Source organism: Colobus angolensis, unplaced genomic scaffold (assembly GCF_000951035.1).
Source record: "Colobus angolensis palliatus isolate OR3802 unplaced genomic scaffold, Cang.pa_1.0 Scaffold15, whole genome shotgun sequence".
NCBI classification, from domain to species: domain Eukaryota; kingdom Metazoa; phylum Chordata; class Mammalia; order Primates; family Cercopithecidae; genus Colobus; species Colobus angolensis.
The window spans coordinates 251,752-278,187 of record NW_012114599.1 but is presented as its reverse complement, the minus strand read 5'-3'; the positions used below and the strand labels follow the sequence as shown (position 1 = coordinate 278,187).

General features: G+C 40.5%; 1 protein-coding gene across 1 annotated transcript in view; it reads right to left on the bottom strand.

The window, feature by feature from the left end:
• Positions 1–26,436, bottom strand: part of LHCGR (luteinizing hormone/choriogonadotropin receptor) — a 64,595-nt gene that overhangs the window by 23,867 nt on the left and 14,292 nt on the right. Inside the window, exons 2-7 of the mRNA XM_011935850.1 lie at positions 21,429–21,500; positions 19,347–19,421; positions 15,891–15,965; positions 13,846–13,920; positions 13,680–13,757; positions 3,248–3,316 (exon numbers count right to left, since the gene is read on the bottom strand). Coding sequence (XP_011791240.1) covers positions 3,248–3,316; positions 13,680–13,757; positions 13,846–13,920; positions 15,891–15,965; positions 19,347–19,421; positions 21,429–21,500 — 444 coding nt within the window. The remainder of the gene's footprint in view (positions 1–3,247; positions 3,317–13,679; positions 13,758–13,845; positions 13,921–15,890; positions 15,966–19,346; positions 19,422–21,428; positions 21,501–26,436) is intronic.

The following is a 26,436-nucleotide window of genomic DNA, read 5'->3' as shown; positions in this document are numbered from 1 at the left end:
TTGCGAACTTTGCAGGACTTCAGTATCATTGTGTTCCGAACAACTTTGGACAGGCCTGTTTATGAGGAAGGGCTGAATGCATCGTTTGAAAATTTTGCTTGACAATTTTGAAAACTGCTTCTCCCCTGCTACTTAAACTCTTTAATGGGTGACCTTGGCCTTAGAAGAGAATTCAGACTCCTTTCCCATGGCTGCTCAATCCTGCTCCATCTCCTTCATCTTCAGTCTCCCCCTTGCTAAAGACCCTCCAGCCATACTGGCCTCCTTTCAATTCCTGGGACTTACCAACTTAGTTCCTTTTCCAACTCAGGACCTTTGCACATCTGCTCCCTCTTTCTGTAATGTGCTTCCCTCACTGTTGCCACAGTGGAATCCTTGTCATCCTTCAGGCTCAGCCTAAATATCATGTCCTCTGTGAGGCCATCCTGGGTACCTTGCCTAAATTGGTCACCCCTCATACTGTCTCAGATCTCAGTAACAGGTTATGTCCTTCATAGTATATATTACCCTTGTAATAATTTTATCTATTATTTGCTTTTTTGGTCTGTCTCTTTTGATAGATCAGAAACTTCAAAAGGGCAGGGACTGTGTCCTCTCTACCATCGCAGACTCAGTACCTAACACAGTGCTTAGTACATCACTGGTGCTTAATAAATGTTTGTTGAATGAAATTAAGTTTGTTCTTGGCAAACTGACTCATGTCCTTGGTTGCCTCTTTCTTACAACAGTGAGATGCAGGGCATACAGAATGTTGACTAATTGGACTTTTCATAGTTCATACCCATTTTGGTATCTCTGTAACAGCTGAAATGCTGCTGACCACCTGAAATCTTCCCTCCTAAATTTCTATTTTTCCTGACCTCACACAGACATACTGTGTTGGTTTTCCTCCCATCTGTTTTATTTTGCTCTTGCTCTTCATGCTCATCTTGTTTCCCTTTAATTTAATATTCACTTCTTTTGTTTTTCCCCCTGTTCAGGTAACCTCAGCCACACAGGATTTCAGCCATCCCCTCTATTCAGATGACGCTGGCATTTGTGTCTCTAGCCCTGCCCTACCCCTTCCAGCCTTCCGTCCTTCCTGCTAACAGATGAGCCTTCTTTAAGCACTCATTTTATACTTCCAACTCAGAACTTTCAATGGCTTCTTGTTTTCTGGAGAAGAGAGTCTAAACTCTTTACTGTGGCATCTGAGGCCCTTCCTGTTTTGTCCCTAACTCGTATCTAGAAAGTACTATTTGCTGGTCTATGAACACATCCTATACTTCCTCTTCTGGACCATTCTTCTTGCTGTCCTCTACTTGGAAGGCGTTTTTCCTCTATTTTTGCCTAAGTTATGCCCAGCTTAAAGCCCACCTTTCCCAGAGACTTTTTATACTTTCCTTTCCTCCTGCCTTGAAATTCCAGATAACTTTACTTATCTCTGGGGAGGCTTCATGCTTTGCTTCTGTTTTAGTTAGTACTTAATGTGTAGTTTATACAGCATTTGGAGATGCTTCTTCCTATGCTGTAAGCTCCTGTAGGGCGACACTAGGACTTAATCATCTTCATTTCCCCTCAAAATATGACATGTTTCTTCAAACACAGCTGATGCTTCATAAACATTTGTTGAGTGAATAATGGAATGAGGCATCTGAGAGAACTGTGCCAGGAGATGATATAAATGCCTCTGATTTAAGTTTGGCAGAAATCGATTCAATTGGCCTGAGCGAACCCTTCATTAACTTAAGAATGCTTGTTAATGAACCTTTCATTAAGTCATCAAGTCAAAAAGAACATGAGGGCAAATTCACCCCAAGATAGGAGAAAACTTTAAAAATTCTACCATTTCCTGAACACTTAGTATGTGCTACTATGCTGTACTAAGCACACAAAAATATAATCTTGTTTAATTGTTTACTTATAATTAATTATATTGTATAGTACATAATAAATAAGCACCTACTATGTGCCAGGCACTGTGTTAAGTATTGAGGATATGAAACAGATCTTTTCATTTTGGTGGGGGTATCTTCAAAACAAGCCTATTAGTGGATCCGCTTTGAATGAGGATACTGTGGCTTAGATAGGTTAAGTAACTTGCTCAAGGTCATACCAGCTGTTAAATAGTGGGACTGGAGTTTGAGTCTTACTCACTGTCTCTTAAGCCTATTCTCTTAGCCACCAAACTATATAGCATGTATCAGTATAATAGAGGCTGATACCTATTTTATAATAGATACCTATCATTAAAAATACATAGCATATTGTGCAGAATTTTGCTACCCAGCTTTAGACTGTGCTACCCAACTTCAGACTGACAGCATCAGCATCTCCTGAAGCTTGTTAAAATTGCAAATTCTCAGGCTCTACCTAGATCCACTGAATCCAAGTTTCTGGGGGTAGGGCCCAGGAATCTGTATTTTAAAAATCTGCAGGTTCTTCTTAGGTGTGTAAAAATTTGAGAAGCATTAGTCTAGATTACGAGTTACACAATGTGTTTATTTTAAAGGCCTTTTTGTTTACTTTCCTTAATTTTGGCTTTAATTGAACTTTTCATGTGCTCTCAGTTTTTATTATGAACAAATTGTAGAGTGACTGTTACCTCACGCTGTACATGTTGTGGTTCAAATGTCCCCAGCCCCACAAACTTTGTGAATATGCCACTCTTTTAGGAGAGGATCCATAGAAGGAAAGAGAGGTCGAGAACAATGAGGGAAACAGTAGCGATGCTCTTCTTGAGTTAAAGGCTGTTAACATGAAGAACTGGGTAGGGTGTGGTGAAAACACAAAGCTCCCTACCTTGTGGAAAATGAGCTTCCTCCCACACTAGCAGTACAGAGATGGGACTCCCTGAATGGGTCTGTTGTGGCTGATTAGGCTGGTAAATGGTAGTGTTATCTGATTTCTCTGCAGTGGGGCCAAGGGAAGAATTTCTTTCTGAAATTCTGCTTCCTCTAACACACCATCAACCTGAGTGAGCGCGCTAGAGAGGGAGGCACTGAGTTGGAGGAGGCATAAAGTAGGGTGTTGAATATTTCAGTAAACTGTCAACTTCAATGTATCCAGGCTGCATCTGTCTTTGAAATCAGGGTGCTGTGGGGTTTCTAGCCAGCCAGTTGCCTAGTAACATGCATGAAACACTGAGGGCTAGCCACTTGAAAGTTTATTTTTGCCCTGAGTTAGTTGCTGAAGATTGAATGTGATCTTGTAGCCGGAGTAATATTTCATTTTTATTCGTGAGCTGGGGAAATGAGCCAATACTTACAGTGAAATCAGTGTCGTCCCATTGAACGCATGACTTTGTACTTCTTCAAATCCATTTCCATATAGTTTGCTGAAGGAGGGAGGAGAGGGTTTAGGAATGGGAAGAAACTGAAAGGAACAGTTTGGAAACTCATTTTTCCTCCTGTAACATATATTACTAAGATTATTACAGGCATTCATAATATCTAGTTCTCTATCATCATCACCACCATCAATTTATTAAGTATCTATTAAGTGCTAGATACTTCATCAGCCACTCTATGTATATTTTATGATTCAATCCTTATCATCATTTCCATTATACTGACAAGAAACCTAAGCCTCAGTGTGGTTATGTAGCTTGCTTAATGTCAAAAGGAAAACAGTGGCATAGCTGGGATCCGAGGCCAGAGCTGTTTAACACTTAAGCCTTTCCTCTGGTTTTGCAGGCCTGTGTGGGCATATGGGTTTTCTGGGTGTTGAAAGCTAAGGGCAGAGGAAGCCTCCAGCACTGAGCCAGCTTTTTTTTTCTTGGATGAATGTGTGGTTTTGCTGATGTCAAATTTGGCTCCACAACCAAGAAGATTTCACTGACTGTAAATAGTTCTTTAAGACCATTAGTGGGTAGTGAATCAATTTACCTGGGCATAACCAGCATTTAAAAAAACTACATAGAAAAAATAAAAAGTATTAGAGCATTTTGCAAGTAATTAGGGTATCAATTTTTATGAAATTTTATCCCACCATTTTTTATGGTATATACCTATAAATACACATACATACATACATACATACATATGTACTTCTACCCAGAATAAGACATAAGAGGATCCTTAGAACACAGATACAGGGAAATGTTTGAGCCAAAAAGGAGTCTAGAGGGAATCAAGCAGCACATCGTCATTTTGCAAAGAAGGAAATAGACTCAGTGAGGGAAAGTAACTTGTCTAAAGCCCACAACTGGCATAAATGGGACTAGGATATGCTTTGTCTGGGGCTACTTCCAGCACATCAGTTTTGCTGATTCGTTTTACTTTTCCTCTGCTGATATCCTTATGGCCTACCCATCCTCTTCCTGCAGGATTGTATTTCATGTCATGTTCTCAGTGGGGCCTTTACTGGCTGCTCTATTTAAAACACCGATTTCCTATCCCCCTACTTTCCCTATCCTCCTTCCCTGATTTGCTTTGCCTGCATTGCTTTATCATCGTCTGACCCATGATTATATTTTACGTTTTTACTGTTTACCTCCTCCAGAGAAACATATCCTCCTGTATCTAGAACAGTGCCTGGCACCTGGGAGTATTACAGTAAATATGCATTAAATGAATGGGATGATCAAATGGGAGTATGTAAGATGAATTTCTTACCGCAAATCCTAGCCAAACAAGTTTGAAAGCTACTGATTTAGATGGAAATATTTGTATAAGTTCTTTGTGAATGATGATGTAAAACCCACGTGAGAAAGGGCTATGGTGTGATGTACAGTTAAGCTCCTTATATCTGCCAAGACCCTAACTTCCCTTTGCAGGGTTGCTGGAAGCTGGCCAGGGACAGGCTGTGGGGTGTGACTTGAGAAATGGTTCAGAAACGTGCTTCACTTATTCCTGCTCCAGGTAGCTGTTGTCTTCAAGGCCTCTCTAGTCTTTGTTAAATAAAATGAGTGTGGAACTTCACTTTGCGGGGTGTGTGTATGTGTGTAACATCAGCAGCATGTATGTATTCTGTGTGTATGTATGTATGGTCTCCTCCCACCAACCCACAACACAGCTGAGACAGACCAACATATAAATAAAGGCGTGACTCATTTTGAAGTATAATATGTAAACTCTGAAATTCAGAAAATATAACTAGAGGTTACAAAATAGTTCTTAAGTCTCCTCGTTAGATTCAGTTCAAAGAGGGCAGGGGAGCATATTTAATTCATTTCTTAAACCCCTGGGGCCTCACAGAATGCTTGGTACCTAGCTCAGTCAATAGCCTGGATAAAGCAGCGGCTTTGCCCTTCCCTGGGAAGGGGAGGCTTCCATGGTTTCCCAGGCTCTCGTATGCTTTCTTCTGAGCTTCTTCAGAGTTTACAGCTACACATGATAGCTCTCCCATATTGGATTACTGGATGCCACTTTCAATAGTTTTCATTCCCTTCTATATTGTAGAATCTGAGGCACATTTCTGAACCATTTCTCAAGTCACACCCCACAGCCTGTCCCTGGCCAGCTTCCAGCAACCCTGCAAAGAGAAGCTAGGGTCTTGGCAGATTCAAGCAGCTTAACTTTACGTCACACCACAGGCCTTTCTCAAAGAACTTATATTTCCATCTAAGTCAGTAGCCTTCAAACTTGTTTGGTCATGATTTATGGTAAGAAATTCATCTTACATCCTGCCATTTGGTCATCCCATTCATTTAATGCATATTTACTGTAATACTCCCAGGTGCCAGGGACTGTTCTAGATACAGGAGGATATGTTTCTCTGGAGGAGGTAAACAAGAAAACGTAAAATATAATTATGGGTCAGATGAGGATAAAGCAATGGAGGTGAAGCCAGTCAACTTCACATACTAGCTCTCCCATATTGGATTACTGGATGCCACTTTCAGTAGCTTTCTTCCCCTTCTATATTGTGCAATCTGAGAACATAGGGACAGGGTTGATGCCTGTTGTCTTGCATAATTATACACAACTTTGTTGCCTCCTTAGAAGCTCAGTTTCACCGGAATTCTTTTTTATTTTACATTTAGGATATTATTCTTTGGCAGTCTCCTGCCATTTTAGGGGTTGCATTCCTTTATAGCAGTCTCTTTTAGATAAAGGAATCACACCCTTTGTTCTGAACTTAAGTTTGATTTCTTAGATGCTTGCCCAGTATTTGTCAAAGCTTTCTCCTCCATCCACTGAATTAGAATCACCTGGAGTTGCTTGTCAAAAATGCAGACTCAGACCTACTAAATCAGAAACTAATAGTGGTATCCAAAAAATATGCACGTTTATAACAAGCCCTCCCAGTGAGCCGTCATATGCCAGTTTGAGAACCCTTGCCCTAGGGTATATCATAGGATGATACTGTTCTTATCACTTCCATGGGGCAAATCAGATGGTCGTTGGCTTAGAATTGTATCCAGAGTCTAGTTCCTGAATTGCTTTCTCTACCTTCTAAGTGGTGGCACTACATATGTAGTAGATGAGGAAAAAATAGCCCTTGCTTTGTTTTCACCAAAGCTGCTAATAGTTGTCTAGATGCTCATGAGCCCATTACTCGTCACAGCTGCGTGCTGCCCTGATCCTTGTTTTGATACATGTTAGGATTTTATGCTTTTCTGTTAGACTCACAATTTCATTGCTGTAAGTGTACCCTTGTGGTTAAGTCTGCAGGCACTGAACCCAACCGCTTGAATCCCAGCTCTGCTGCTTACAATCTGAATTACTTTGGGCAAGTTACTTACTGTCTCTGTACCTTGATTTCCTAATCTGAAAATATAATAATAGTATCAACCTCATAAAGCTATTGTAAGGACTAAAAATGTAAATATGTGTTTAACATTTCTAAGTAGGTTCTGGAATACAATAAATGCTTAATGTGTTGGTCCTATTATTATTATTATATTTTGCAGTAGCCTCCAGCCTTCTGACCAGAACAGAGGGAAAGGATATCCCTTTCCATGCTCTGGACAGGATTTCTGTCAAATACAGGCATCTTGTTTAATTGAACTATCATCCTTCTCCACTGAGGTAGGGGGTCTTTCTCTTCCTGGGCAGAGCAAGTCAGGTCACTGACCTGGACTGCCCCAAATACTCACATGCTGAAGGCTCTCAGACACCTTTGGTCTGTACTAGCATCATGGACTTTTTTGGCTTTAGACATTTTCCATGTCTTTTTTTTTTTTTTTTTCTGAATAGCCTCAGTCCTGCTTGTCTCAACTTTCTAAACAACGTGGCCCACTGTTTCAGTTGCTCTTGTCTCTTTTCTTACCAGTCACACACAATAGAATGTGCTGCCTTGTTTTGATTAAAAGAGAAGCTTCCTTACTTTGGAGAAATTACAAATGTGAGTGGGAGACCTCATGCTGTCAGGCTTGCACAATGCTTTTAATGCCCTTGAAAAAACATCTGGAGAGTCACTTCAGATAACTTTTTTCCAAAACATCATGGTGTCAGAATTAAATGAGGAAAGCTTCCTGTGCTTTACTTTGACAATTTTGTTACAGGCACAAAAATGAAGATTTTCACCTCCCCCAACTTCTCCTCTATCACAATAGCTGTACCTAACTTTAAAGCATTGTCTAGGTTCTCTACTCAAATGTCAGTAATTGCGAATCAGACAGAATGGCACCTTTTTGTTCAAAATAAGATTTGGGCTTTAGATATTAATCACAGATGATACTGTAATTCTGAATGCTGCTTTATGATGAACCCCAAGTATTCCTGGGACTCTAAAAGCATTTCTGGGGTTCTAATATTAACAGTATTAGAAATTCTTCTATAGTTTCCTTTTGGATCACCTGGTTTCTGGATGATTTTGAAGAAGAAAAGTTAATTTATGTTTACAGATACTCAGGGTCTCAAAAAAGTGGCCCCATTGCTAAAAGGCAAAGTATGCTGTTTTAGAAGATACCTTCTAGAAAATATGATGGTATATTTGTAAGTACATTTTTTGTTTTTCAAATGACTATACAAACAGCATTCTAGAGAAAGGAAATCCTAAATTCACCACTTTCTTCCCTGTGTGGAACTTTGCTGAAGTCCTTTTATAGCTGAATAATTCCTCATGTATGAAGACACTTCTCTAGTGGATGTGCTGGCAGTGGTTAGATGGGTACCTGTGACCTGGTTACTATGTGCTGCTGTAACCCTAGTTATGAATCAGGGCCCCCCCACTTCTGGGGGCTCACAGTCTCTATAGCAAGGGATCCCTCTCCCTGGATATCTGTGCCTCCTGCCTCTCAGCAGCACTGAGTTTTCATGTTTCCTTCTATCTCAGCCATGTTCATGTCAACTTATATGTCTTTACTATATGTAATAATAAAAAGGGTGATAGGCATCAGAAAGAATGATAGCAATAAAGGATTCCAATATGTTGAATAAATTTTTTGAAAAATTTACATTCTATAGTGATACTCAGAAAGAGACAGACCAAGAGAGAACAGGGAAAAGGGGGAAAAAAGTAAGCGTCTTCTTTACAGAAAGGTGTTGGCTAATACATGTAGATGAATGATAGCATGTAAAAAACTACCATTTTGTTTAACTCCCCTTGTAACAACTGTGTAATCAATGGAGGCTGAAACCATTGGATGAAAAGTTCTTGGCCAACTGAATAGTCACACAAACTCACAGTGTACCACCATAGTTTACTTGTTAATGACAGAGGAAAATGTGCTCTTACAATAGAGATCTGGCAGTCACTGCCTTAAGCAAGCAGCCAAGTAGTGTGACAGTGTGACATAACATACTTCCTGGTTTGATGTAGTGCGAGAGGCACCGCACCCTCTTTGCAGTGTTCCTGTAGAAATATTTGACCTGAATCTAGTCATGGCAATATAGTCAGCGGAATCCAGACAACTATCTTGGATTCCTCAAAGGATCCTATGTCATACAGAACAGAGGAAGGAAGCTGGAGAGTTTGGGAGATGGGGGAAGATGTGGGAGGTGAGGTTGGGAGGACAAAGGGAAGTAACAGCAAAAATGCAATGCATAAACTTTGATTGGATTCTTAGTTCTAAAAAATCTGTAAAAGACATTTTCATTTGAATATGGACTGTAGGTTAGATAATATTATTCATGTTTATTTTCTTAGGTGTGATGGCATTGTAGTTATGTAGAATGTCCGTGTTTTAGAGAGATACATGCTCAAGTATTTAGGGATGAAATGCCATGATGTGTATAAACTTCTTTTGGATGGCTTGGCAAAAGGGCAGTGTGTGGTATATACTCACATACATAGAGATGGAGTGGGTGCGGCAAGCTGCTAATAGTTGATGAATCTACATAAGGTGTATAGGGCTGTTCATCATACTGTTCTTTCCATCTGTCAATGAAAAGACAAATGGAAAGTGCCTCAATTTGTCAGTTAAAAATTAAAAAAAAAAACATTTAAAAGGAGGTGATGAGATGTGATGTTTTTAAGATGATCTAAAACACCTGGACTGCTCCAGGTTGCTAAGTATGAGCTTTTAACTGTGATTAATTGTAATTGTGATGATTGTGTAGTTGATGCAAAGTGATTTGATTCACAGGAGGCAGTAATCCCTTTGAATAGACAGAGACAGAGGTGTGTCAAAGTGGGACGACCTGACCAAGGCTGCTTGGCTGGTTAGACACAGAGCCAGGACTGAAGCCCAGCCTCCCTATTTCAACACAATAGAGAGACCCAGCAATCTCTCTACTGTGTCTTGTCATGGATACAGCCTGGAATTGTCATGCCTTTCCAGACATCACTTCTCTGTAGGGTCTTAGAAAATTAATTGCCATGACCTTTCCATTTCTTTGTGGAGTTGAGATGTGAATCAAGATTGTCTCTTTTTTTTTGAGACTGGTATGACCAATCACCTAGAATATTTTAAAGGTAGTGCAGCTAAATTCTGCTTATTTGGGAAGGAGGGACATTTCATGGTGGCCTCTTGAGGAGATTTAATAAACAACCAAAGTGGCTATAAAGGGACATAAGAGCATAATGCATAGTTTTAGCATTAGCCCCACTGAGTTTCTCCAGCATCAAGTGAAGTGTTTTGTTTTCATTAAATGAGCTCACAGTTGGTAAAGATTTGGGTCGGGGGAGGGCAAGACAGGTTCTACAAAAGGCAAAATCTCAAATACCACTAATAATGAAAATAGAAGGCTTGCTTTCATTATTTTCTAATTAGAGAGTTGAACTTTATAGCTGAGAAAATAAGGCTTTCCTCTTTAAGTGTAATACCCTTTTTCCAGCAGGGTGCTCCACATGATCCTTTGCTTACAGAGGGGCCCATTCGGCAGAGAACAAGGGCCAGGCGAAGACTCATCACTCCCCTTCCAGATGAAGGGCCAAGAATGAGAAGGGGGATGGAACTACAATGTCCCACAGGCTCTCTGGGAGAGACAGAGCCTCAATCTTTATTAACTTCAGGGTGGGGGAAATTACACCCTACTGGCATGAACTCTTTTTCTTAAAATCATGAGCAACATAAGTTAATGTCCCTGTCATAAGAAAACCATGAAGCTCTCTGTGCACGTACTGAAGTATGATGTGTGAGAAGGAATCTTTGGTTACTCCTTGAGTCTGGTGGGGTGTCCCAGTCTTGTGAGCTCATAGTTACCTATGGATTATCCCAACATTGATTTTCTTCTTCACCGTCCTCCATGTCTTCTGCCCTTTCATTCCTACTTCACTCCACTCCCATCATTGTACATTTACCTGGGAGGAGTACCTGTTGATCTCTGATTATTTTTAGATTTAGATCAAAATCGAAGGGAGTCATGGATATTTGTGATCTTTGAATAAAGTCTACTCTATTGAGTAGATTATTTTGTTACTTTTTCCAGAGTTACCTCCAAGCCTGCCTCCTTGTTCTGGCACTTAAGGATCTCTGCAATTCAATGTCCTCTCCGTCTCAGCCAGTTATCTAAACTCACATTCCGTTCCTTAAATAGCATGTTTACTCCCAAGTAGTAGCTTCACCCTGTTCTCCTCCTGCCATGCTTTTGCTCCTACTGTCTCTTCACTTGGATTCCTGACTCTGCCTTTCTCTGTATGTGGTACCACATAAATGTTAAGAACATGATTCTGGAGCCAGACTGCCTGGGACCACATCTTGGCCTGAGATAGAGATACTTAACCTCTTGGTGCCGTGGTCTCCTCATCTAAAAGTAGGGTTGATAGTTCCTACCTCATAAGGTTGCTATGAGACTTAAAAAGTACTTAAAAACAGTGCAGGTATTTAATAAGGGCTACATAAATATTAGATGCTATTATCACACTTAACCCATATAAATGTTACTGATTCCATAGGTCTGATTCAAGTCTATCAGCTCCACTATAAAGCCTCTTCTGACTTCCCCAGCCCAAGAGGACTTCTCTAAGATCTTATTTCTAGGTACCACACACTTTCATAGTGAATATCTACTATCTTGTATTATCCTTTTATTATTTTATGTCTTTCCTCTCATTGAGATTATGAACTTCTTGAGGACATGAATCTAATCCTATGTATTTTGTATTCTTGATATAGACATGGGGAGACCCCAAATCCTAAGGCATGTGATATCACCTCATTTGCAGATTATTTGGTGAATACCTTGTTTTTGGTGGGGGACATGATGAATGAGTAGTTCCGGATCCAGTGGTGAGTTGAAAACACTTTATAAGCAGCAGGTAGAGCTGTGGTGTATGAGGGAAGTGGCAGGAGTGGAGAGACTGTTGAGAAATATTTCTAGGATCAGTAGAGTCTCCTTCCCAGTGTTCAAGAGTTGCAAGTAAAGAATATGGGTTATTTTTGAAATTATTTATGGTTGCTGCTCTGTATTCTTTTGATTGCAGTAATCTGAGATGAAGCTACATAGTCACAGCTTTGTAACATGACAACTATACATGTAAAATTACACCTACACAAAGTAAAAGTACTATACAAAGGCAGTGTACCAAGGATACCAATTTTTAGAATCCAGTGATATAAAAGAGAGTCCTCTGAGATGGTCTCTTCTTTTGCTTCACATCTATCTCTTCATTTCAGAGTCATTCCAATCCATGTTCTCTCTTTTTTCTTTAAGGGTGAGCTCCTTTATTGCCTCATCACAATTTTGCCATGGGCTGTAACCAAAGCAGAAAGAGTGAGAGGGATATGGATTTTAGGAGCAGAATTAAATAAGGGTCATTGGGCTTTAGGTATAAAGAAATGAGGCCAGGTGTGGTGGCTCACGCCTGTATTCCCAGCACTTTGGGACGCCAAGGTGGGCGATCATGAGGTCAAGAGATCGAGACCATCCTGACCAATATGGCAAAACTCTATCTCTACTAAAAATACAAAAATTAGCCAGGTGTGGTGGCACACGCCTGTAGTCCCAGCTACTCAGGAGGCTGAGGCAGGAGGATCACTTGAACCCAGGAGGTGGAGGTTGCAGTGAGCTGAGATTGTACCACTGCGCTCCAGCCTGGTGACAGAGCGAGACTCAGTCTCAAAAATAAAATAATACAAAATAAAATATGGTGCCCAGGATGCTGCTTCTGAATGGTAGGGCAGTGGAAGGCTCCCATGTGAAGATGTATGGCAGGGATTCCAGAGGGAAGGAAGTCTGGCAAGTGTCCTGTGAAGAACATGGGTTGAGTTACCTTAGTGCAGTGCTCCTCAAACTTTAATGTACATGTGAATCACTTGGGATCTTGTAAAAAGCATATTCTGAGTTAGTAGGTCTGTGGTGAGCTATTTCTAACTAGAGGATACAGTTTAGATCTGTGTTTCCACAAAATCTTATTATAAATTATAATCCCCAATGTTGAAGGTGGGGCCTGGTGGGAGGTGACTGGATCATGGGGATGGTTTCTCATGAATGGTTTAGCACCATCCCCCTTGTGATAGAGTGCTCATGAGATCTGGTTGTTTAAAAGTGCGTGATACCTCCCTGCTCTCTCTCTTCCTACTGCTCCTGGCCATGTGAGGTGCTGGCTCACCCTTCACCTTCCATCAGGATTGTAAGTTTCCTGAGACCTCCCCAGAAGCTGAGCAGATGCCAGAATCATGCTTCCTGCACAGCCTGCAGAATTGTGAGCCAATTAAAAGCTCTTTTCTTTATAAATTATCCAGTCTCAGGTAGTTCTTGATAGCAATGTGAGAACGGACTAATATACCAGTTCTCAGAAGATGCTGAAGATGATGGTTCATACTTTGAATAGTGAGACCTTAGGAAACACCATGAAAGGATAGCCTGGTAACCTGAAGAGTAACTGTCAAATAAAAACACATTATTTTTAAGTATTAAGGGATAGAGAGAATGGGTATAGATAGTGTTGCTTCAGAAGCAAAGTGGGAGGGACCCAAGAGGAAGGCGAAAATGAGAGACAGAGCAAGGTCCATTGATAAACTACTTTTCCTACTTGGAGAATATCCTTCCAAACTCTTCCCTGTTGAAATCTTGAAATTTCTGTGCTACTCTTTAGCCAGGAAAGCCACACCTCTCTAGACTGTGTCTTCCCAGCCTTAGAGCATTCTTCATTAATGCAGTGAACAATTTCATAAGTTTGAGACTCAGTCACTAAAAATCCTTGGGGCCTAGGTTAACTTTAGACTGAATTCGTTGGTTGCTTGTCATGTGAACATATGACCCAGCTGTGATCTTACACAACTCCCTTCACCCTTAGCATTTTAGGTCAAGAAGAATGTCACCAGTGAGTGAGGAATGTGGTAAAACATGAGAAAAAGCTCACCCCAACCTAGTAGTGAGAATAGCAGGAGGCTGTATGGCAGAACATGAATCTGGGAGTTTACTCACAGTGTTACAGATTCATTATTCATCCCTTGAAAAGCATTTCCTGGTATGGTGGTTATGTGTAAGTTATCACAAATTTCCCTTGAGGAAAGAAATAAGAAATATTTACTTTCCAAATTTTAGCAGCAAATAGGAAACTGTTATGCATAGCAATCAGCCTGGTACTTACAGAATGAAATTTAATTCAGAGGACAAGATCTTCGTAACATCTGGAAACTTTCTGATGCCCGTGTTACAGATGCTCCTGTGATTAGGGACAGGGTAGTGGTGTGGGCAGAGAGTGGGTAAAAGTGATTGTTAGTAAGACATAAAGATAAAAAGGGAGTACAAAAGCATTTTGCAAATACGACTTTCACATTAAATTTAAAAATACTGAGTTTGGCGTTATCAGGACTACTTTTAGCTGAGAAAGATTGTTGGAATTCAGAAGTCCCTGATGCTACAGGAGAAGATGCTCTAATGACTCCTGTTCAGAGATTTGGGGACTGGGGTCAAATTCAAAGGTCTTTTTCATTTATATTTCTAGCCTGTCTTTTCTTATTAAATCAATCACATTTTCCTACTGTATTGTGTTCCATTTTCTTTTGGTAATTAGTTTATTACATGCTCTTGATAGTTCTAGAAAGCATCCTTAAATTTTGGAGCAGGTTTTAATTCAAATACTTCAAGAAGATTAATCTTTTATGATAAATCCATATTGCTCATTATTAAAAATCTTCCCTTATTTAGCTACCTTGCAATTCAGGAAGTTCTTCTTTGCATCTCATTGAAATCACTAAAATTTATTTTGGTGTTTGGAGCTATTCACGACTCTTCTTTTCCTCCCACCTTTTATTTAGCCTCCAAAGAGAAGACAGGCTTAAGTGATAGGTAAAACTGAAGAATATTTTATTACAAGAATGGGCCTCCTTCAGAGTCTAGGCATCTGGATTTCCACTGAGTTGTAGATTCACCGGTCTTGGACTCTGGACAACTAATGTGAACTGCCTATCACCCTGGTGACAATGAAACAAAGCCAGGTTTTTCTTCTGGCTCTCTCTGATTGTCCTCCTTATCCAAAAGCCCAGGTCACACTGGATCTCTGCTCTGTCTATAGCTGGGGATAGGCAGTGTGGGATTAGACTGCAATGTGTACTTGAGTTGGGTGAATATCACAGTTTTGGATGAAAATACTATTTAATAAATAAATTTTTCTTAGATAATAAGAGCCACAGTGGTCAAATTTGGTTCTGGGATTTTCTTGTGTTCTTTCAAAGTAGTTGATGCTACCGTATGCTTATATGCCCTATAGACAGCCTGTAGGTTTGGAAAAGCAGAACACTTGAGTTTGGAATTGTTCAGTGTTAGAGTTAACAAAGGAGCTATGCCAGTTCCAGTAGCAGCTCTTGTAGAAGGCCCCAGAGCAAGACTGATGATGTGAAATACCAGAGAGATGTCCCTTCTCTCTGTTTTCCTTTTTTTGGGCAGTGATGGGAGGTGGACTTTACATTCTCTGAGGAGTTTATGAAATTTAAAGAAGAAAGAGAGGATGTCTGTTTTAGGGTGGCTTAAATTTTTCTTTATGTATAGGGATGACTTGATATGTGAGAAGATCCATAGTGATAAATTCATAGATTTCAGAAATTTTGGTATTGCTGGCAAGGCAATGATTGTGGAAGGCTACAGTGGTACTCAATTTGTAATGCTAACTGAAAGAGTTAATGGGAAGTGGAAAATAATGATTTACTTTATATGGCATAGTGTCTACTTTAAGGCAATACTTAAAAAGTTTTCATTTAATGAACAAATGAAAAAACATGAGATGCAGGAGATCAGTAATTCTGAAACAGTGATGAGAGTCAAATCAGAATTGCCACTCTCACTTTCACCTATTCTCTATTCACCTCAGAGATTCTGATTTACCCTCTTTAAAGTGTTATGACCTCCATCTCCCATACCCACTGTCAACCTTGAAAGTCACTGCAAAGGGGTGATGTTCTTCCCAGGGGTTTAGGACAGATAAAATGTTGGGAACCACTTACATGTATACAAAAGTACCCAGCACGGTGGCTGACAAGAAATGCTAATTAAATTTAAATCAGAAGGCTGAAGAGGAACATGCAAATAGTGCCGTGTATATGGTTAAACAAAATCTTTCCAACCTTTTCCTTGTTTTGATTTTCATCAGATGCCCATCTTCCCCCCACCAGTTGCTTAAAAAGGAAAATTTCTCACAGGTATTGTAATCGGGGAAGATTTATAAATGCTCCGGGCTCAATGTATCTCAGATTTTTGGTGTTCTGGATCAGTCTGTAAAGAGAGAGGGGAAAAATGCAGCTGTTTAATAGATATGTATTGTTTGGAATGGGTGAGATTGTGGTCACCAGAAGTTGCTGGCTGAAAATGGCATCAGCAAAAGCCGGTGACCTTCATATGCTTGGGATGACCCCTAGCGACTCTAGGGATGGAAATGGCTTGGTGAGAGCCAGTTCGCTATTTCCAGGAAGCACTGCTCTCAAGCTTCTAAAGAGGCAGGTATAAGGATCAGAGCAGGGAGTCTGTCTCTGCACCCTCCCCCCATCCCCCACCACAGACAGCACCGACACCCAGGGCTCCTGGGCAAGTAGATTCTGCCCCACTGTGGACCCCGCACACTGAGGGTGATGAGAGATTCCTCTCTCAGGAGAGATGAGCAAATTACCTACTCTCCCTTGTAAGCAAACTGGTCCTCTTCATATTGGCTGGCAATCACATGGGCAGTTATACCGAGGGGCACCAGTCTGTGGAATGGCATAGGGCAAAGGCCAGAGGCTTGAATTTGGGGGATTTTATATTCATCCTCAAGATAATTTGTTGTGTGTTGATGCCCAGCCTCCTAACTTCCCTGAGCTAGTGTCTCTTCTGTAAAATTGGTAAAATAATATTATATAGTCTTCCTGCCTCACAGGTTAGTAGGTTTTAAGTAATAGAATAGGTAGAGATAACAAGAGGCAGGGCTTTGCAAAGTATAAAAGTACAGCCATAAACCACTGTGGTGTTATTGCCCTCCCCGCCCAACTCCCCCATTCCCCTAATTACTGTGACCCTATAAAAAGTAGTCACCATTGCTAAGTCCTGTCTACTTTGTATTCAATAAAAGGCCAGTAAATGCCTTTGGTTTCCTTAATCCAGGTGACAGCCACCTGAGGAAATAATAATTACCTTGTTCTATAGAGAAAATGTAGTGTATTGATTAGGAGCATGGGGTCTGGAGTCAACTTGGTTTTTCATTCTGATTTTACTGATCATATGACCTTAGATATATCACTTAAAGTTCTCTGTGCCTTGGTTTCCTCATAGTGTTGTTTTTGAGGAATAAATGTATGTGTCTGGTTCACAGTAACGCCTCAACCAGTGTTAATGATAGTTATAATAGTTGCTGAAATTAGGAAGTTGAATGATTTGTCTTTAGTCACACAGCTGAGAAGTAGCAGAACTTGGATGTGACCCAGTTTTTCTGACTGTCAGTTTAGTGTTTGTTCCACCACACTACAGTTACCCATCACTTGTGCCTATTTCCATCTTCTCAGCCCTTTTGATTCTCCAGATGTGAGTGATATTTTGTTGTATTTATTTCTACAACTGAGTCAAGCAATCATAGGCCATATACGGCCTTATGTGGGTGGGATGGAAGGGACTTTTATCTCTAAAGATCTTTTGGGCTGGTTGTGGTGGCATGCATCTGTAGTCCCTGCTACTTGGGAAGGAGGTGGGAGGATCACTTGAGCCCAGGAATTTGGGGCCAATCTGGGCAACAGAGTGAGACCCCTGTAACTAAAATAAATAAATAAATAAATAAATAAAAGAAATTTAATAAAAGAATTTTGGGGCCTGACCTTAGCCCAGTCATTCATTCAACAAACATTTATTGGTCACCTACATGTGGCAAGCATTGTTCTATGTGCTAGGAATACAGCTGTGAACAAAGCAAAAAGAGCCTTCATGGAGCTAGCATGCTAGTCTTAGGGCCTTCTTTGGGAATCCATAAACTTTCCCTGAGAGTACTTTATGTTTCTTTCTGTTGATGAATGTGGCTTTGCATCACGGGAAGCTTTATTTATCATTAGCTGCCCTGGTGGTTCTCAATATAAGCTGTGTTTTAGCATTACCCGGGAAGTCTGTTAAAACTGCAGCTTTCCAGGTCTGAGATAGGACTGTCATTCTGCAATTGTAATGAGCCCCACGTGTGATTCTGCTTCTCAGCCAAGTCCAGACTATGTCTTTTGCACTTACTCTTTATTTTGGATTTCTCTGTAACTGGTGAGTAGTCTTACTTCCCTGGCTACACTGTCATCTCGTGGTGGACATTTATATTTTATCTCCTCTGTATTCCAATAGCATTTGGCCCTGTATTGGACACACGGTAGTTGCTCATGTACTTACCTATTAATTATTCTCTTTAGGTAGTTATTCACTGGATCATTTATAGGGGGACCTTGTGGTATAATGGAAAATGCAGGAGCTTTGAAGTAAGACAGTCTGGGATTGAATCCTAGTCCTGCCATGGTCTAAAGCAAGCTTGTTGAACTCACAGCCTGCGTGCCACATGTGGCCCAGGATGACTTTGAATGTGACCCAGAAATTTGTAAACTTTCTTAAAACATTATGAGTTTTAAAAAACTCATCAGCTATCGTTAGTGTAAGTGTATTTTATGTGTGGCCCAAGACAATTCTTCTTCCACTGTGGCCCAGGGAAGCCAAAAGATTAGATACCCCTGGTCTAAAGTGTCACATTGGTCAAGTTTCTGTGCCTTTCCAAGCCTCCATTCCTTCCCCTGCAGAAAAGGGATAATTACCCCCACTCTGCATGGTAGCTGTGAGGATTCAATGACACAACATAGAAGAAACGCCAAGCACAAGAGCTCAAAAAATGTTTGATGCTAATACTTTTCCCCTTCCCTTACTTTTGAAACTCCAAAGTAGGTGAAGTTTGAGTGCTCTTCTGGAAGCTCAGGTTTGGACCACACAAAGCAGCAGTAGGGGGCCTGGTTTAGAAGTCACATGAATTGATTTCTAATTCCAGCTCTGGAGCTAACTTGCTGTGTGATGTCAGGCAAGTAAGCTAACCTCTTTAGCCACAGATTCATCACTTGAGAACTGAATTGAACCAGTCTTTTCCTATCCTTTTTGTGATATCTTGGGCAAATGATACTTTGGCAAGTGTTGTTTCTAAGAGTTAATTCCAAAACATCACAATAACAACAGCAAAACCCAAGAAACCCAACACACACATGACTATTAGAGAGCTTTTACACTGTAGGTATTCAAGAAACATTTACTGAATGAGTGAATGTGCCAAAAACCAATTTATGATCTCTAAGCTCTTTTCCACATTTTCCCACTATCCCAAGTACTCCATACCCTCCATAGGTGAGAGCTACTTGGCAGGACTTCACAATGTCAATTTGAATTTCTATCTTTGTGTTGTGATGTTTCAGAATTTATACAGCTCCCAGGGAGAAGCAGTTGTCACCATAGCAACCTACAGGCCACTGCCGTGAGAAAAATTATTGCCTGCCCAGACCTAGTAATTGCTGTAGTCTTTTCCTCTTGGATTCCTAGCAGTGGATGCTTGAATACAAATACCAAGTGGGCTCCAGCCAGCGAGGGTAATAGTGTACAGCAGTAAACTGTCTATTAGCTGATGCTTACATTTCAGACAAATTGAGGAGGTTGTCAAAGGCATTAGCTTCTATCCTTTCCAGGGAATCAATCTGAGAGATTTCACTAGGGAAGAGAGAGGGGGGAGAAAAGAGAAAGAAACATGAAAGAAATGACCGTGTCTGCATGATAATGAGATGTGTGTGTGTGACCCAACAACTGGGGACTCCGCTGTGTCCCCCTGAAAGAACAAGGATGTGCAAGTTGTCCCCAAATCATACAGTGCTAACACTGTATGATTTAGAGGCACTGATGGGCACCTACAACCCAGGTGCAGTTGAAATGCAAGTTTTAGTAACCCCTGTTTATGTGACAGGTTTTTCTCTTATTTATCTCTGGCTCAGAGTCACAGATTGTTAGAACTGCATAGGCCTGTTGAGAAAATCTAGTCAGATTCCCTTGTTTTACAGCTCTGGAAATTAAAGCCCTGAGAGGAGAGTCAAATAGTATTTATATTAAGGTTCAAGACTAGGATATGGATCTCTGGGTCCCAATTCTGTCACTCTAGTGAGGCTTTAATATGAGTTGAATTGTTTCATAACTCTTAACCCTTGGTTTCCCAAAATCTCGTGCTGAGGCTATTGCAAGGTGGTCAACTCTTGCACATGGTATCCATCCTGAATTATAATTATCTACTTCCTTGACTGTTTTTCTCACTTGTGAGCAAATTGAGGACAAGGAGTATATTCTATTCACTTCTGAATCCCTGGTGGTTTTATGTTGCTTGGCACAGAGTTAAGAGTACAAATGAATGAATGAATAAGTGAATGGAGTAATAACTGAATTTTTTGAAAACAACACAAAAATAAAGGAACCAGTTTTGTCATATATGATTTGCAAGCATGTAGGTAATGTCAGTGTTACCCTAAAATCCCAACATAAGCTACCATTTCCTGCCAGCTGAAAAAAAAATAAGTCTCAAATTCACAAACTGTACATTTGCTTATTTCTAAGGTTAAGGCTCACTGAAGACTTCAGACTGATGAGAGCATTAGCCCACAGAAAAGCAGAGCCTAAGGTAGCTAATGTCTTTTCTGAACAACACAGGAATGGATTGTTCTTGGGCTGATTCATCTTATTCCCACCTATTGGTTTGCTTATTTAAGTGTAGCTGCTTTTCTCAGTAGGAGGTCTTCATGCATTAAAAGTTATCAAAACTCAACATTCCAACTTGAGAGCAGAAGAGCGTGGGTTAGGCTCAAGTAAACTGACAAGTCTGTAACTGGCAGTGAATTTCCTATAATATGCAGTAATTCTTGAGGCATTATTTTAAATATTTTAATTGCTTACTAATACCCTAAAGGGCAATAGAGGTTCCCAAAGGAGCTAAGATCAATGCTGTAGCATCTTCTTTAGAGAGGCAAATCTGCTTCCAAAGTTGAGTGGATTGTTAAGATTAGAGATGCACTGTGGGAACTCAATGGCCATGAAGTCTTTTGACTCAGGCTAATATTAAGAAAGATGCTGGAATACTGGGCCCTTGAGAACATTCTCTCTCCAAGTATGGGAACTTTGGTCCTGGAAGCTGAAACCCAGGGACAAATGATCGAAGTTATGTCTGACAAACATGAGATCATGCTGCATTATCCGAGTACTTTACACTTTTGATAAATGCCTTTCATCAATATAGTTCTAAATACTGTTTTTGTTATATACTTATATTTTAGATACAAAGATTATCTTCTGATGCACAATAAACTTCCAACACATTTTTTTTTTCCTATGTGGGTGTTGTCTAAAAATGTGACACAAGGGAATAGCTGCTGCAGCAGAAGGAGAATTTTTATGATTGGAATCTATCTTTTTTTCTCATTAAAAGATATATCATTACTTACAAAATGCATTCAGTTCTTTGAAGCAAGGTGAATTATCTGGATTTTAATGACTCTTAAAAATCATACCTTTTCTTCAAAGGTCTCTAGTTATTATTTGTATTACAAAGGTAAAAATATGCGAGTATCCTAAACACAATTTCTTTCCTAGAAAAATTATCCCCTTTCAAATGTGTTTTCTCTTAGAAAAAATTCATTATTCCAATTACGAATGTCTTTTGATATGCAGTAACTGACTTACATTTTTACGACCTCATTAAGTCCTCTGAAAGCTTGAGATGGGATCACTTTGACAGGGAGGTAGGCAAGTGATCTAGAAAAGAAAAAAGGAAATCCAAGAGTTTAAGATTTATGATAGGTTGCCTTTTAAGTTCATGAATAAAATGTGTATGTGTATGTGTATGAGAGACACAGACTTCAGAGTTCCTGAGAACTGGATTCAGGCTCAGGATTCTAACTTAAATCGGTGAAGAGATGTGCCATGACTATTCTTGGTTTTTATCAAAGAGTGTATAATTTTGTGGTTAAGATCATGAATGTTGAGATCAGACACACCTGGGCTCAAATCTTCGCTGTCCCACTACCTGGCTGTGTGATTCTAAGCATATTATTTAAGCCCTCCAGCTCAGTTTCTTTGTCTGTAAAATTGCACTAATAATTCCTGCTTCACAGGGTCATTGTGATGATTAATCTGGATAATCCATGTAAAGAACAGGGCTTGGCACCAAATATATAGTTAAACAGTTGTAGAGTGATCCTATAGACTTGGTTGGGAAAATGGACAACAACTATGTTGAGCAGAGTGGAGAAATGAATGATGAAAATACAATTGGAAATTATGCAGGCAGGAGAACAGGAGATTCATTAAGAACATACTCCCATCTTGATCTCTACTATCTTTCCCAGGTAGCCTATTTCAATGTTATCCCAAACAGACAACTTTGATCCTACGGTTAACTCACATGGGCATCTCATGTCATTTGGGGGAATATCTATGAGATCATTTCCTTCAGGCATTCACTTATACCCACAGGAACAATCTAAATATTATTGAAATTGAAATAAAAGCTATGCTGTACTTAAGATTTGAGAAAAGAGTGACACTCAGAAATGCAAAACCAGTATAGGATGATGTGTGAATGATAAAGGAACTGGAGGTTAAGATAACTCAGGAGAAAACAACTGCAAGGCAGGGATGAACATGCAGCCAACATTGATTGAGCATCTACAATGGTTTAATGTTTTGGCTCAAGGACTGGCAGAGAGGAAGGGAGTGGGCAAGGATATTTCAGGTGGGAAGTGAGTATGTGAGTATCAGGAATATGAGAACAAAGGTGAGAGATGCTGTCTTATTTTTAACATGTCTATGCAGCAGAGACTGCTTTAAGCTGCTAAGAAAGAACACCTCCATGATGGGCAGATGAAAGTAAGATTTCTTACAGTCCCAGAAGGGACTTGCTACAGTTCTAAGCTGCTGTGTGAGTTATACATTTGTGACCTTATTTTACTCACTCAACAATGGTGTGAGGTGAGTATTTCCCTTACATAGCAGAAGAAATTGGATCACAAAGAGATTAAGTAAACTGAACAAGGTTACAAACAGGCAGAATGACTCCAGAAATCCTTTCCCTCACTAATCCAGTATCTTGGTGAGCAAGGTGGAGGGACAGGCATTGCAGGCTTGCTTCTCCTGAGAGGAAGCATGTCACATTCTATTTCTTCCGCAAAGCAGTTTACCAGCCATTCCTCCCTAGGTGCTAATGGAGAGGAATTTCAGAAATTTCATTTCAGAAAAATGTTTTCACTCAATAATCTCTTAGAAATGATATAACCTAGAGAAAGTAATCCAACTTTGGTCTCTGATTCTATTCCCGAAGACATTCCCACCAAGGACATTGTTTAACACCTAAACTTATTTAACAGAGGATCCGAGAAGAACAGGGACAGTGTGGGGAGAAATCTTCTTGTGATGGCATATTTGCTTCCTATATTTCTTCTGGAATCATGTTCACTTGGCTTCCTGATTAAAAACACAGTTTTATTGCTCTCTGCACTGCCAAACCAATAAATTTCCAGAAAAGAAAGCTGTATTCCACTGTACCCCTTGCAGCATCAATAAAACTGACAGCCAAATTCTGATTCCAGCATCTTTATTGCTGGGGATAATGCAGTGTGGAACATATTTTGGAGAGTGGTTAACATAAAAGCTTCAACAGAACCCTTCAGAGCTGTTTATTCACGCACGTGGAGCCCAGAAGCTGGAGTCCCTCAGCAGGCAGCCTCCTCCTCCAAATGGGGGCATGGTGTGACTCCCAGAGGAGCAGTTTGGTTCAGATTTGACCAGGGAGGTTGCCTGAGCTTTTGATTGATGTAGGGAGGAGGGATGAAGAGCAAAGGTCAGACAGAAGTGCAAGAAGCTGTAGATCATGCAATGGCAATCTCCAGTGGCTACAGAAGCAGCCCTGGTGCAAGCTGAAATTTTGCAGAGTTGATGTTGATGCTGCAGAGCAGGAAAGACAGCAGTGGGGAGAGTGAAACTAGAGCCTCCTCTAAAAAGAGACACCAAGTGAACAGCAGGTGACTTTGTTGATGTGGCTGGGTCAAGAAAGAGTCCTGGGGGCCAGGGAATGGGGAGAGAGGTGGGGTTAGGCAGGTGCAGTGTGCTTTTCACAACAGATGTGTTCCCATGAGGCAACACAGACAATGTGGTCCTGTGAATCCAAAACCATTTTCCCTACTGACTTATATTTTTTATTTCAGAAATGTCACATCTTCATTTCTGATTTGTCGTTGATTGGTAGCAGTTCCTAAACATCCAAGTGTCTGTTTCCAGAATTTATTAATAAAGTTTATGATTTGTTAATAACTGTTTGAATGTACTCCCTTTGAAGGTACCCCACTCTCTAATGGATGCACCTATGATTCTTTCCATGATGCCAGAAACTTTTAGCAATGTGAACAATGATCCTAATAACCCTGCAATTCCATTCCTATATACATACATTGAGAAAAATTCTCAAACTGATACTTAAAGGAATCTTTTACAAACGTTTTCTTCACAGCATTGTGGCATCAGGGGATTGGAGGCAACCTGGGTGTCCATTACTAGGTGAGGGAGTAGATAAAATTTGGACAGTGCACACCTAACTGAATAGGAGAGCATGTAGAAGTGAGAGTCTAAAGGCACACAGAGTAGCATGGGTGGATCTTCAAATCATGGGACTGAGAGAAACAAGAAATTACTGAGATATAATATACTGTTTGCAGAATTAAAATATATGTACACCAAACACTAGATATTAACCTCCTCCTGCACATGAACATATGCTAGGATTGTTACCTAAGATGAGTTGAGAGGAACAGAAGTGGGAGAAGGAGATAAAATAAATAACTAAAAACAGAGAGGGACTTTGAATGGACTAGTGATAATGTTACTTAAATGAAGAAATATGACCAACTTAACCCTCTCTACTAGAGAGACAAATGGAAAATAAAAAGTGTTATTTTGACGTATTGACTGCCTGCTTGCTTACCTTTCTTCCTCCTCCTTCCTTTCTCCCTTCTTCTCTCCTTCCTTTCCTTTCCTTCATTTTTTTTTTTGAAGTTAGGCATACTTGTATCCCGGTAGTTTTGTGAACTATTGTGGAAAGGTCTAGTCGGTATCGTTTGATATAGAGCAGAAGCCAAGGAGAACTGAGGGCAAAAATGCCTAAGGCAAGGACAGTTCAGCAGCTCTGCTCTCCAGGGTCAAAAGAGGAATGAAAGCTACGCATAAAGCAAGGAAAATAAAGGAAGGACAGAGCCCTTTCTGTCTCGGCAAAAGAGGGTGACACACCACAACTATGCACCTCAGATGGGTGGTAAAGAATTAGGGTTACTGGGCAAATATGAGGTTAAACTTGCAGGGTGGAGAGCTCTCTCTTGAAAGGTGAGATGGCTGTGGAACTATGCAGCTACTTAAATTTATTATATTTTCACAGTCTTTTTTTGCAGTTTAGAACTTTTGTTTTTAAATAAATTGATGATGCAACGCAGGTGGCATCTTGCCCGAGTGCCTTTGCCACAGATGTTGAAACAAATGCTTCAATTGGAATACAAAGGCTGCATTCGCTTCATCAGCTTGGAGCCTCCATCTACCCATTAATCCCATCTGCAGGTCCCCAACCCTTCTAGTTGTGGGTTAAAGTTGAAACCGAAGCAGTCTGTACTCCTTAGGGCTGGAATTAAGTCATTCACCCTAGTGCTGGGATCTTGTGATTGGTCATGACTCTGGCGAGGATTGTGCATGGTCTAAACTGGACCCAATAATATTAATATTTGGAGGGCAGGAGTGCACCTGTAGTGCCTCACCACATGCTATGCTGGTGTTTGTTTTTGTCTTAATTTCTTATCCTGCAGCTTGCTTGGTCTCCCCAGAATCCATCTAGGAGTGGGGCTTCTGTTAGTTCCTGCCTTCTCTTCTCAATCACCAGATCCTGATCCCTGTGCCTCTACCCTTAGGGGACACTGCTGCCCTAGAACAGTTCCTGGTTGCTCTCTGGTTAGGATCAAGCTAGTATCTCTTACTCCTTGATTCTAACTTTCAAACTGGGCCTCTTGGCACAGATGGTGACCCTGTGTTGTGACTACCCAGTAGAGTTGGGTTACTTTCTGTAGAGTGGATACTGTGGTGGGCTACCCAAATCAGTCTTTAGTATGGAGGCACCAATTTCACCAACTGCTAGGAAAGAGTGGGTGGTTGAAACTCGCAGCTGAGTTGCTGTCCTAGAATTATGCTCACAGACTGATGTGGTTTGTGTCTGTCCACCCAAATCTCGTGTCAAATTGTAATTCCCAATGTTGGAGGTGGAGCCTGGTGGGAGGCAGTTGGATCATGGGGCAGATTTCCCCTTTGCTGCTGCTGTTATGATAGTGAGTGAGTTATCATGAGATCTGGTTGTTTAAAAGTGTGTAGCACCTCTCCTCTTTCTCTTCCTCCTGCGCTGGCTATGTGAAAATGTGCTTGCTTCCCCTTTGCCTTCTGCCATGATCGTAAGTTTCCTGAGGCTTCCCTAGCCATGCTCCCTGTACAGCCTGCAGAACCGTGAGCCAATGAAACCTGTTTTCTTTTTATTATTTATTTATTTTATTATTATACTTTAAGTTCTAGGGTACATGTGCACAACGTGCAGGTTTATTACATATGTATACTTGTGCCATGTTGGTGTGCTGCACCCATCAACTCGTCAGCACCCATCGACTTGTGATTT